The 14118-nt window shown below is 42.5% G+C and overlaps 1 protein-coding gene across 1 annotated transcript in view; it reads left to right on the top strand.

Annotated features, from left to right (window-relative positions):
* LOC141983193 (macrophage mannose receptor 1-like) overlaps nucleotides 1-14118 on the top strand; it is an 82870-nt gene that overhangs the window by 25585 nt on the left and 43167 nt on the right. Inside the window, exons 8-13 of the mRNA XM_074946025.1 lie at nucleotides 2814-2971; nucleotides 4992-5105; nucleotides 6202-6317; nucleotides 11554-11702; nucleotides 13071-13270; nucleotides 13860-13981. Coding sequence (XP_074802126.1) covers nucleotides 2814-2971; nucleotides 4992-5105; nucleotides 6202-6317; nucleotides 11554-11702; nucleotides 13071-13270; nucleotides 13860-13981 — 859 coding nt within the window. The remainder of the gene's footprint in view (nucleotides 1-2813; nucleotides 2972-4991; nucleotides 5106-6201; nucleotides 6318-11553; nucleotides 11703-13070; nucleotides 13271-13859; nucleotides 13982-14118) is intronic.

The raw sequence follows: 14118 nt of genomic DNA on the forward strand, positions 1-14118 counted from the left end.
CCCAGAGCAGATTAGCACAGCATGCAAGGGCTACCAGAAATGGAGCTTTGAAAGGGGAGGAGCACATGTCTCCAGGGCAGCCGAGTTCAAAACAGTGAGCAGAGCAACCACTTGAGGGATTATGGGACACTTCCGGAGACCAATTAATTGCTTTCTGTGCTGCAATGTGTTTACACTGCCAATACAGCGCTGGAGCCTGTGCGCTTTAAGGCTTATGACTCTCATCGAGGTGGTTGTTTTGTCTCTACGAGAGTCATGAGCCTTAAAGCACAGTCTATGTATATGACGGGTCACAACAAGTGGATACAACAGACGGGGAGCACAAGGTAACAGTGAGAAATTTATGATTTGCGTACTAAGCAGTGGTCACACAGCACATCAGACATCTAACCATGGTCATGTATTTTGTAGGCATCATAGTTGAGTTGAGTTATAGGAGAGATCTGAAGGAGAATAATGTGGTGGCTTTGTGGATTTTTATAGCTACTCCCCACACATAAACGGGAGCATGGGGAAAAGTATTAAGGTGTTTGTGGGAAAAATGGACTGATAGGTGATAGACTGGCATGATTGTTGGAGTGAAGACGGGTCAATGGCTCTATACCACACAAGAGACGATAGGATCTGGATAAGATGTGAATGACTTAAGAAATGAAGACAAATAGTTTTGCTTGGTGTGGAGGGATGCGAAGAGGGGGAAATCTAAGCAGGTTCTACTGCACATTTTAGTTGGGAGAGGAATAAAGTATTCTCAAGAACAGGAACAACCTGCGGTATGTTGGGAAACGTGACAAGTATTTAGATTGTCAACATTACAAGATAATGTATAATTTTTTTTAAACAATGAGAATGAGGACAATTCTGCTTTGCTCATTGTTTGTACTGAAGGGTAGCAACATAAGGAAAGTACGTACCTTGTTTTAAAAAGGGCCATTTTTAGAAATTCATGAAAGGCTATTTAGGTTGCAGCAATTTACAAGAAATCTGAACCTGGAAAGCTGAGCTAAAAATAATTAGGAGTCTGGTGGCACCTTAAAGACTAATAGATTTATTTGAGCATAAGCTTTTATGGATTAAATAAATCTGTTAGTCTTTAAGGTGCCATCGGACTCGTTGTTGTTTTTGTGGATACAGACTAACACGGCTACCCCCGATACTAAAAATAATTGTTTTAATAATAATACAGTTTAGATAAATTAGCATTTTGGAGGAAATCTGAGACCCAGCTGTTGTAGTCAGGTTATCTCCCCACTTTGGGGGATGACCCTTCCTGATAACAAAAGAAGACATGTGAGGAACAGCCAGCATGGTTTCTAAAGCAGAGACTTACTTCCAGAAGCTGTTTCTTAACGTTCCTGACTGGAAGCGGGGGAATAGTCCCGCTACTGTGGGGAACTTTCCTGGCTTCTGCACTACCTCGGTAAAGTGGGCTAGCGAAAGGATCCGAGTCCTCGCTCCCACTTCCTTTACCCAGTGGCCTCCCTGCCCTTGAGGACTCCCCTTCCACCATCCTGTCTGGCAGAGTCCTCGTAACCCCAACAAGGCTGGGCCCAGGATTCCTGGGGGGCTCGACCCCCAACCCTGCTGTGGTCACCTAGGACAGGGGCTAGGGTGTCCCCACTCCGGGGTACTCTCTCTGCACTGGGCACTTCTCTGACCCACTGACCATTACATACAAGTTAAAGCAAATGCAAGTTATTTAATCAACAATTAATTTTAAAAACAATAAGGAAAAATGGGAAAGGTTAAAGGAAACACATCACCCCACTCTGTGGCAGGGAACATCACAAACAGTGTCTCTGGAACGTCAGGGCAGTTCACAGTCTGTTCCTTGTAAGTCCCAGGCCTCCTTCTCAGGCCCTGGCTGTGCTGCAGGGATGCTGTGGGTTGGACACTTGCTCTGGTGGTGGCCACACGCTCTCAGGCTCTAAGTGGTAGGACCCTTCTTCCCAGTGTTGCCCCCGCCCCGTCGGGCTTATGATCCAAGCCTGGCCTGCAGAGCCTCTTGGCTGAGGCGTTTCCCTGTGCTGGGCCCACTGCCCAGGGTCCCCCTCCCTCTCCCCAGCTGCTCACCGCACCCAGCTCCAGACTGCTCCAGCCCCAGCTGCACCACTCTGTCTCTGCACTGCTGCTGCTCTGCCTCCAGCTCCCTGGGCTGCTTCTTTGGCCCCTCTGGCTCTGGTTGCTGCAGCTCTGCTCCCAGGACAGGTCTGCTCTGCAGGCTGCTTCTGTGACTCTGCTCCCAGCACTGACCTGCTTCCTGGGCTGCTTTTCTGGCCCCTCTGGCTCTGGTTGCTGCAGCTCTGCTCCCAGGGCAAGTCTGCTCTTTCTGGGCTGTGCCTCTGGCTTTGGGGCTGCAGCTCTGCTCCCAGGACAGGGTCTGCTCTCTCTGGGCTGCTTTTCTGGTCCCTCTGGATCTGGCACAGCTCTGCCCCCGAGTTTAGCTTGGGCCCCTGCTTCCTCCTTAGCTCAGCCCCACTCTGTCTGACCCAAGCAAATCCAGCTCACACGGAGGATGGGACCTCCCTGTCCTCCTGACTCCCTGATTAGTCCACTGGCCCTGTCATTCAGGCTGACCTGGAGCATTGGCCTCTCCCCATTGTTCCTGGGGGCTGTCAGTCTCAGGGTCTTGATTCCCCATCGACCCTTCCCCCTTTTTAGTACTGGGAGCTAGCAACTAAAACACCCCCACTGAATGTTAGTAAGGGGGCAACAGTCCCCTTACATGGGCATAAATTCCTCACTCCAGAATGGAACTGAAAGTTCATACTGTATAGAATGATTATTAGCAAATCTCCTAATTTGATTTTTAGAGCCAGCGGATGAGCTGTGGATTGGACTGAATGATCGTAAAGTTCAGATGTATTTTGAATGGAGTGATGGGACTCCTGTGACATACACCAAGTGGCTACGTGGCGAACCAACCCATGCGAACAACAGGCAAGAAGATTGTGTTGTCATGAAAGGACAGGTAAAGTAATCCAGTTATCTGTTTCATGTCAGCCTGTTTTTCTTTTGATCCATTTTTCTGTCCAAGAGCATGGGAATTGGGGGTAATATTATATGAACTAACTTTTGTTGTTCCAAAGGTTTTTAGAGTTACTTTTAGAGGAACCTAGTCAGTGTTTAAATGTGCTATGAAGTTGTTTTCATTAGTTTCATAATAAATGGGCAAGAGAGGCCATACAATGACTTTTCGCAAAGGTTAACTCCTTGTGTTGCTATGGCACTCTGAATCCACTACTCTGAAGGTCTCCTGTGAATTTGGGCTTCAGAAGAATACACCTACCTATTCCATGAGACACATGAACATGTGTGACTGTGGCTTCCAGGAGAATGGGGGTGTGGGGGTGGGGAATTAGTTTAAGACTTGGGAATTTTTCTGCTTTGACTGGGCAGAGGCTGTATAACTTAACAAATTGCACAGATTTATGAACTTCACTAAGAAAATATATTAAGGAGAAATCCTGTTAATAAAAGAGCCCAGATTTTCTGGAAAAAACATTTGGATCCCAGACCTTGGGTTTATGTGGGCTAGATATTTTGCATGAATTTATTATAAATTCTCTGTTGGGTGTGCCCTGTTCATTATATATGCAAGAAAAGGGATTATTCAGTGTATTAAGACAAACTGTTGCAGAGAAATCATGTAACTACTATTGTCAGGCTGCTTTGATTAGGGCTACTTGTTAGCACTACTCCCAGAAAAATGAGGTACAGTGACAAATATGATAGGCAAATAAAAGGAGCTTAGATAAAAGAGAGAGTCATGCAGGGCACAGCTATATGACACCAGCAAAAAATTTTTTTTTTGCCAGATCTGTGATGGTGTGAAATACTTGTACTTACCACCCACTGCAGGTTCACCTATTTATCAAGGCAAAAATAGTTTTCAATAGCAAAACCTGCTTTTCATTTAGCAAAATATCTCACCATTGGTGAGGGAGCTAAAGGTGAAAGAGGAGAAATAAATATACAGTACAAATCATCTTTTCAGCTGTCCTGAAAGCCACACAAGGCTTATATATGGCAGACCACTTAGGCCTAGAGCTAAAGAAATATGAAGGAAACCTCAGCGCTTGCTTCTAGTCTTGACAGGTTTTGAGCTAGAGGATCTTAATACTGGAATACATTTATACATTTAAAAAACTCTTAGGTCATTTTTTGTAGGTTTTTAAGTCTGTCTCTGGGGAAACAAACAAGTGAAATTTTGTATGTATTTTCATATATGCCTTTGACAGCATTGTCAAAGGAATACTATACTTTTTTTTTAACCTCTCATGTCAGTCTACATCCTGAAAACAGATGCAGTTTAGTGAGACAAACACATTTCATGGCAGAGATCCAACATTTCAATAGGAGCATACCTAAGCACTGTCATCCTGGCAGCAGTACGATCACCTCTGTTGCTTAGGGAATTAATATTTCGATGTTTGCTTATGAAGCCCCTACATTTAAAAAGGCTACGATGGTAAAACCCAACTCTAAAGTTCATAAATTAGCAAAAAGGATTTTGTTTATTCAATTTATATTTGGCCAACACTATCACTGACAGATGTTTCTAAATGAGACAGTGGTGTGTAGTGGGTGTGTGTGTAAATATGTATGCAGTGGGTACATCTCATCCAAAGTATTTAACACAAATGAAATAAATATATATGTATATAATATCATTTGAATGACTACTTTTATTTCTTACTTGTCATATTATATGTATATACACTCACCAAAAAAGGACCATGTTAAAAAGGGTTGGTCATGTAATTACTTACATTAAATTCAGTAGTCAAAACTGGCTACCCAAGATTCATTTACTCATACTGTAGATGGAATAACTTAAAATAAATCACAGATCTAAGTTTTCCCCTTTCATAACACTACAAAAATAAATATCCATGAACGTTGTTAATATTAAAGAACTAATGAAATTTTTTTTGAAAGAGTATAAGGCCCACTTGATGGATAAGTTTCTCTCCTTATGCCATTTTCAGGATGGATACTGGGCAGATCATGCTTGTGAAAAGAAACTTGCATACATCTGTAAAAGGAAACCTTTGGCAGAAGCTAGTGGGGAAGAGGAGATCATTGATCCAGGCTGTCAAAGAGTAAGTGCAAAATAAGTTGTGTGAATTGAATAAGCATGGAACAATCGAGACATTAAATACAAACCAGATTACTGTGAGGATAAGGGTGGACAGCCAAAAATTGGTCTGTGTTGGCTTTACTGGTGCATGTGGCCTCCACAGTCTTCATGATGTGTAGGACATATGGCATACGTGGAAGAGTAAATAGATCTAGCTTCCAGCTGCCCTTTGGCCCATGCTTCACAATTCTGTTTTAAGTACCCCAAACCTATAGTTCCTGAAGAAGATTATCACTTTCCTGCCCTGGAATCAAGTTCTCCTTGCAGGATTATTGAGGTGAAGTAATGCTACCCTGAGGCTGGGGAGAAGGCATGAGCACAGGCATATCAGAAGCATTTTTAAAAACTCACTTTATGTGACATTTTGTTTCATGAAACACTATGTTATAAAGGGATGTTGTTCCTAGTTAAAAATAGATATAAAAGATTTATCAACAATTTTGTGGAGCCTACACGTGACTCAGAGATTAAAGTATCTGGCTTTGTTATAGTCAAAGTAGCTTTATGAGTCTACCGTTTTTCATTAATGTGTATCTTATAGTTGATACTTTTATACATGTGTATTATACAGTTAACATCCAAGTCCTTCTGGGTCTTGTGTGCTACTGAAGACCCACAATGCTTTTGCATTGAACTAGATCCAAATTTCTGATAGAATATTCCACTTTGCTTCTCCAGTCTGTACATATAACTGAGGCAGTTTTACTGTTGGATAAGCAGACAAAGAAAAGATAACCCGAAGCTCTGCACTGGCTCAGTTTTTATTTATTTATTTTTTTTAATGTCCTTTAGGAAAGAGATATCGCTACAGGAAAACTGAGTCAGCACCTCGCTGCTGAATAAACATTCCCATGTTCTACTTATTTCAAGGAAATATTTTGCTAACTTATTTTCTATCTCCGCTTGTTGTTCACATTGTGACCCCTTCATTCTTATTGTTTGTTCGTTGCCCCATGGTCTAACAGTAACTTTGTGTTCTAAAAACAGAGACTAGAAATGAGTATTACATCACACTTTGCCAACAAGCTTGTGTGATTGCCTCATATTTATTTTGACAGGGATGGAAAAGACATGGCTTTCATTGTTACATGATTGCAAGTACGTTTGCATCATTTTATGAAGCAAATCAAACGTGTGGAAGGAACCAGGCTTACCTAGCTACTGTTGAAAACAGGTATGGAAAAGGCCGCTGTTCTGACGGCTTACAGAACTTTGGAAGGCTCAAAATCCTAAAATAGTCTAGATCATCAGAATAAAATTCCCAATGTTGAGCAAAGTCAGAGACGGGCTTGAGGCAGAAAATTAGAATGGGATATTGAACCTCTCAAAACCTGTGTGTAGATGGGTGGGTGCCCAAATCCAAGGGTGTGGATCAGCACACCGTAGAGATGGGTGACTGCCATGAAATTTGAATTCACCATTATATTGGCCCTGGAGAGCAAATTAATTGCTCATTTACATCTGTGCAAACCTATTCCTGTCAGTGAGGTTGCCACAGGTGTGAGTGACTGGAAATTAGTAAACAATTCTGTTGCTGATGTGCACACACAAAAATAGAACTACATTTGCTCTGAGTCGTGTTGGCTCTGCAGAGCTTACAAGACTAAAAAGCTGAAAAAAAACCTATTTTTGTTGCCAAATGAATAGCTAGGGCTCTGAATCCCACACAGGAAGCAGATCTTCTGAGTGAGAAGGGGCTATTTTTATCTAGTTACTTTTTCTGGAGTAGAGCTGCTCTTTTAAAAAAAGTCATATGAGCATTTTCCGGCTATGGCCGAAAGGACAGGAGATATTTGATATGGTTTTAATTAGGCCACAACTTTATTGTTAGATGTTTGGGGCTACCTGGCAGATAAGTGTATAGGGCAGGTAACCCCATGTTCATTCAGGAATTATCCAGGGGGCTCACCCTCTTTTTCTATCCAGGTCGCCCAGCCAATTCATTGCAAGGACCTTACCATCCACCCCCTGCCTTGTAGAAGGATTAAGGTGGGCTATAAGAAATGGGGGTTGGCTCCCTGCCATACCAGACATAGGAGCCCCAACAACCCTTTCCCCCCTCCCATTTCATTCCTTTAATGAGCACCTCATTTTTAAGCCCTTTTCCAAACCATTTATCTGGTCACTCTATACTTTCTGCCACAAGGCGGTGCCAGCAATTAGCTTGGCTGCTTTCCCCCCAAACCCAGTTGGGTTCCCAGACATCTCCTAATACCCCCTTTTATATCGGCCAGAACAAATCTGCAGCAAAGCCTGGTAGGGGAACCCCACCCTCCCTGAATAATTCTGGTGCCCCAGGTTGTGAAATTGCCAAGCTTCTTATGACCCCAAGGAATTTGGCCATCACCCTGTTCACGTCCTCCTTGCCTTGTCCACCTAGATGGTGTTCCATGACTCTCTGCCAGACCCTGTGTTAATGCATGTCCAACCATACATTTTTTATATTCTCCTGGAGAAACTGAAGGATCAGCCTCAAGTCCCTTTTCGGGCATCAATTCAAACCATTTCCACAACCCAAATAGTGGCATCCAAGGCGTGCCACTGTTATATCGGTGACCGCTGATGGGTCCCCACAGCGTTCAGCAGTGGCATCAGCTGGTCCAATAACATGCTCCTCCTCCTATGCCAACTCAGGTTCGCCCCGTCACTGGGATCCAGTTGTGAACTCTCAGGGCTACTAGGATGTCTGCTTATGCATATAGAAAACAATCCTGTGTCCATCTGGAATGAAATTACAACACATTAATATTGACTCACCACCTGAGGTCGCACACATGTTTTGTATGCTTCCGAATGCCAATGCTCAATTGTCCAAATTGCCTCTTCCCCCATACACAGCTGTATTGCTGCTGTTGTGGCCCTGATTCTGGATGAGTGGGAACCAAATTCCATGGGGCAGAACCAGGCTTACTGCCTTCCCAGACAATAACAGATTCTCCCCAGCCTCCTTGATCAGTAGTTGACTGTTGCAAGTTTAATACACTGGCAGGGACAAGCAGGGATATGTCACACGGTTCCAAGTTCCCTCCTGCAGAGCCCCTACAGAACCCAGGAACTAGCTCGCTGATCCTGAAAGCACCAAAAGTTGCTATCAAGAATGCTTCTCTGAACAAGACTGCCTAGAGCCGTGAGAACGTTAACTGTGGCAGAACAATGGGACTCCTCCCTGGGCCATTGGAATGTGACTACCGCACCAGAAACCTTTGAGTTAAAACCGCTACGTGGATATGGATAACCGTTTAGTCCACTGATGAACGTAACAGCTGGGAGGCTATTCAAGATTGTTGAGGACACTGGTTGACAGGTTGCCAGCGACACCATGTACCACAGCACCTGCTCCTCTGTAATGGGCCATTTGTTGACTGGCTTCCCCACCCCTGTAATTGCAGGAATTCATTAAAACTTGTCTCATAGCTCTGCCATATGAGTGCAGTCAGCTGATCTCCACACTACTCTGATAACCATCCTACCCCAAGGTTCTATAGCGTTAGCAGCATCCACTCAGGTTCCTGGCTGGCTCCTGGTGCCAGCTCCCGCAACCGGAGCATCTGAAAATAAGGCAAGGTGTCTGCTATGCGAGTATCAACCCCAGAAATGGTGATAATGTAATCAGTATTCTCCTGGAGCATATTTGAGGACCATCAATTCAACCCATTCCCCCCGGGGGAAAAACCTGCAAGGGCTATACAGGCCGTTGCGTGAATGGCCCTGCCACGCTGCCCTCAATTCATTCCTCTGGAATCATTTTCTTTACAACATAGCCCATCCACGCCCATTACTTCAAAAAACATTTTTTTGTTTGTTTGATATCAAATTGCTCCTAGTCTCCACAAAGAGGATCCTAAAACATGAGCAAACTAACCACATGTAGAGTTGATTTCTATCTGAAAGTCATAGAATCATAGAATATCAGGGTTCGAAGGGACCTCAGGAGGTCATCTAGTCCAATCCCCTGCTCAAAGGAGGACCCAATCCCCAACTAAATCATCCCAGCCAGGGCTTTGTCAAGCCTGACCTTAAAAACCTCAAAGGAAGGAGATTTCACCACCTCCCCAGGTAACACATTTCAGTGCTTCACCACCCTCCTAGCGAAAAAGTTTTTCCTAATATCCAACCTAAAACTCCCACAGCAACTTGAGACCATTACTCCTTGTTCTGTCATCTGCTACCACTGAGAACAGTCTAGATCCATCCTCTTTGGAACCCCCTTTCAGGATGTTGAAAGCAGCTATCAAATCCCCCCTCATTCTTCTCTTCTGCAGACTAAAGAATCCCAGTTCCCTCAGTCTCTCCTCATAAGTCATGTGTTCCTGTCCCCTAATCATTTTCGTTGCCCTCCGCTGGACGCTTTCCAATTTTTTCACATCCTTCTTGTAGTGTGGGGCCCAAAACTGGACACGGTACTCCAGATGAGGCTTCACCAATGTCAAATAGAGGGGAATGATCACGTCCCTCGATCTGCTGGCAATGCCCCTACTTATACAGCCCAAAATGCCGTTAGTCTTCTTGGCAACAAGGGCACACTGTTGACTCATAGCCGGCTTCTTGTCCGCCATAACCCCTAGGTCATTTTCTGTGGAACTGCTGCCTAGCCATTCGGTCCCTAGTCTGTAGCAGTGCATGGGATTCTTCCGTCCTAAGTGCAGGACTCTGCACTTGTGTTTGTTGAACCTCATCAGATTTCTTTCGGCCAAATCCTCTAATTTGTCTAGGTCCCTCTGTATCCTATCCCTATCCTTTAGCATATCTACCACTCCTCCCAGTTTAGTGTCATCTGCAAACTTGCTGAGGGTGCAGTCTACACTATCCTCCAGATCATTAATGAAGATATTGAACAAAACCGGCCCTAGGATGGAGTCTTGGGGCACTCCTCTTGACACCGGCTGCCAACTAGACATGGAGCCATGGATCACTACCTGTTGATCCTGACGATCTAGCCAGCTTTCTATCCACCTTATAGTCCATTCATCCAGCCCATACTTCTTTAACTTGCTGACAAGAATACTGTGAGAGACCGTATCAAAAGCTTTGCTAAAGTCAAGGAATAACACGTCCACTGTTTTCCCCTCATCCACAGAGCCAGTTATCTCGTCATAGAAGGCATTAGATTAGTCAGGCATGACTTGCCCTTTGTGAATCCATGCTGACTGTTCTTGATTACTTTCCTGTCCTCTAAGTGTTTCAGAATTGATTCCTTGAGGACCTGCTCCATGATTTTTCCAGGGATTGAGGTGAGGCTGACTGGCCTGTAGTTCCCCAGAACCTCATTCTTCCCTTTTTTAAAGATGGACACTACATTAGCCTTTTTCCAGTCTTCCAGGACCTCCCCCAATTGCCATGAGTTTTCAAAGATAATGGCCAATGTCTCTGCAATCACATCTGCCAACTCCTTTAGCACTCTCGGATGCAGCGCATCCGGCCCCATGGACTTGTGCTTGTCCAGCTTTTCTGTCCTTCACGTTCAACCAAATACAATGTATTTTACATGAGGAGATGATGCACAATATCCAGTATTACATGTTGGAGGAACGCAGAGGGGGAGTCAGAACTTACTTATATTTGGTCTGCGGGTCCTTTAGAATTTCTCATATTTGTTTCTGTAGTGTCTTAGTAGATCTGTATGCAAATTCTACGTGGCATAGATTGTATTTTCCTAGATATGTGTACAAGTGCATAGCACATTTCTGGTACAACTGTAATACAAATAATTAACAGCAAATTCATCTGGTCTTGGAACTAATAACAATAACAAATATGCAAACTTTTTTTAGATGTTTTGATTTTGCAAGACTCTCATCTCTGTTGTATTTCCAATGAGCCTTCTATGTGTTGCTGACTTTTATTTCTACATCTTCCCAGCCCCATAAGCACACATTGTTTATGTGAGGTTATTAGTTAGCAGATTTGATTTTCATTATTCTTAGTTGAAGTAGTGAATTTTAGTTTCGGTCAATACCACCCTAGACTGCATACTTTTGTTTACTTCTTCTGTAGTATGGCAAACCCTTAATTTGGAGTAGATACTTGTGGTTATTTTAACACCAAACTGCTGTCTTTCATATAGCACCAAATATTTAAAATATAGAACTACTGTAAATTCTCTAGAATTAAGATTATATTCCACCAAGATCACACTAGGTGCCTTTCTTCCCCTTCACTTATTCACACTACTTCAGTCCTCCTGCATATAATTTTGTTTACTCTACAGAAGGAAAGGGGTGAGAGACATTACAAATTCAAAATATGCCAAATATGTCCTTTGTGAATGATTCCACTTTATTCAGCTCTTCTGTACAAATAAATATGCCTAAACCACTCATTTAATATCTCTTATACTATAAACGATAATGACATGCAATGTACAAATATTGGTTTAACACCAGTTTGACTATTGTCTTCTTTTCATACAGATATGAACAAGCTTTTCTAACTAGTCTGACAGGGCTGAGGCCTGAAAAATATTTTTGGATCGGTCTTTCAAATATACAAGAAAAGGGGACTTTCAAGTGGACCAATGATGAAGCAGTCTTATTCACACACTGGAATTCAGAAATGCCAGGTATATATAGCACTACAACGTTGGTTGGGGGGAGTACAGGGCCCACACTACAATACTCAGTGTTTAGACTATATATATATATATATATATATTTGTAATTCCCTTAACAATTCATTCTGTATCCTCTGCTGGATTGTACATTGGTTGGCAGTTTTCAGATGCTTCTTTGGTGAAGGGTATCATCGTCAGGAATTTTGGTTTGCTACTTTGGTGTGAATGGTGTAAGTGATCTGCACGCCTGCATTATGTTTGCCTGCTGATTAGTGTTGACGTGATTGTAGACAAGCTTGGACAAGGCTCAAATTGAAATCAGGGTTCTGATTTGCCATTGTAATGGGAAAGACTGAGTTAGTGTTGGGGCTGAGGTGACATGGAATACGTAGTGTGTGGTGGCTTAGAGAGAATGCAAGATAAGAAATAGGGGGTAGGGTGTCTTGTGATGTACTTGACCCCATCATAATAAGTATGTTACCAGAGGGAATATGGCTAAACAGTTATATAGTTAGTTTGGGGTAACCTAGCACTGAATGAGTGGGGCCAAAAAAATAGAATTGAAAATTAGCCTTGTGAATATTAGCTAAGATATCCTAAGTGTTCATCCTAAAAACCTGTTTTTTAATTTGAAAATATCATGCCATTCTGCTAACAAGCTGTCCCTAGGACATCTTGTTCTGTTAAACCCCAGATTTGTTTAGATCACTTTGTTTTCTGAGGATATTTCAATGGATTCAATTCCATCTGAGTGATTGTAATTCACCCCTTTGCAGAAGGCCAGCCCAATGGCTTGTGCAGCCCTTAAGTTCTGAAAGTAGGGTTTAAGTAGGACTTAGGGTGCTGCTAGATACAATGCTGACCGTTTGCTATGCCCATAGTGAACAAGATTCTGCATTACTTAACATAAGACCCCGTGGTTAGCCTTTATGTTCAAATGCTTTTGATGCGTATTGAAAAATGCCCATTGGCTTTGGTAAATCGTACAAGGTATGTGTAAAAGAACTATGGGCCAAATAGATAAAGACACTGCAGTCATCAAAAGGGACCAAAACCGGGATCAGTTAAAACTGAGAACAAAGCACCAAAAACGTAGGCCTCTACCACTTGAGTTCAGAGGAAAACTGTAGTTGTTAGAGAATAGAAGGTTGTGAAGCTGCTTGGGCCAGCCACTAAAAGGTAACAGGATGATATGTACTGACGAAGTATACTAGACATGTATGTATCTCAAATTCACTGAATGACCTTTGTGAGTTGAAAATTATCCATTTGAACATGTGCAGAAATATAACTCGTTTATATTAGGCCAGAACTCAAAGTTCATGACGTTCGAGGTGATACACCGTTTGGCTTTCACTTCTTTTTATATGTATAAAGGACGAAAGTCAGGCTGTGTTGCCATGAGGACTGGACTTGCCGGGGGATTATGGGATGTTGTGAAATGTGAGGAAAAGGCAAAATTTCTCTGCAAACAGTGGGCTGAGGGAGTTACACGTCCACCTATTCCAACAACAACTCCTGCCCCCACATGCCCGGAAGGATGGGATTCAAACAATCGTATTAGTTTCTGCTTCAAAGTAAGTACAGCAAATAATTCTGCATTAATATAGACTCTGTACATGTTTGAAACATAGAAATGCAAAGAACTTAAACAATAATGACTTTCACGCAGACTAGACATGTCTACATTTTCTCTCCATCCTGATAGGATCTCTGAGAGTTTTGTAAACAGGATTTACAAGATATAGGTAGGGGTCACCTCACCCATCACTGAAATGCAGACACCGTGACACCAGTAGCTATTTAATAATACACAACAATAGGCAAGAGAGGCTCGCAGCTGCTCCCCTCACTTCTCACCTCTGGTGTTCAAACCCGACTTTTTTCTTCTCCCACATCTCTAAGTCCTATTAAATTTTAGACTGTTTTTTCCTCATTTTTTGTATTATAGTAGAGGTTGGTCTCACCAGTGCCCTCTGCTAGCTGTGGCTCAAATGTCTGCATGTCAGATTCTGTGTACAAGGCATTCTGTAATCTGTATAACATATTTTAAATTTTATACCGTCTGCTTTTTGATTTGTTAGATTGACATCAAATCCATAGGGGAAATAGCTCATGTTTTTGATTCTATGATGCATACAGTATTTTAAAATATACTCTCATTAGCCTTTTTCAAGAGAACAAAAGAAAACATGGTTGGAATCTCAAGATTTTTGTAGAGCTGTAGGAGGAGATCTGGCCACCATTAATGGTAAAGAAGAACAATATGTTATTTGGCGTTCTGTAGTGTGAGTATCTATCTACATTATGGTTATTTTTTCACTTTATCCATTAAATGAGAAAAAAATGCCTTTTGATCCTTCCTGCAATAGTTGGTTTCAGCTAAATATTCATACTTTGGTACAATATTTGTCATCCAATTTAA

Source organism: Natator depressus, chromosome 2 (assembly GCF_965152275.1).
Source record: "Natator depressus isolate rNatDep1 chromosome 2, rNatDep2.hap1, whole genome shotgun sequence".
NCBI classification, from domain to species: domain Eukaryota; kingdom Metazoa; phylum Chordata; order Testudines; family Cheloniidae; genus Natator; species Natator depressus.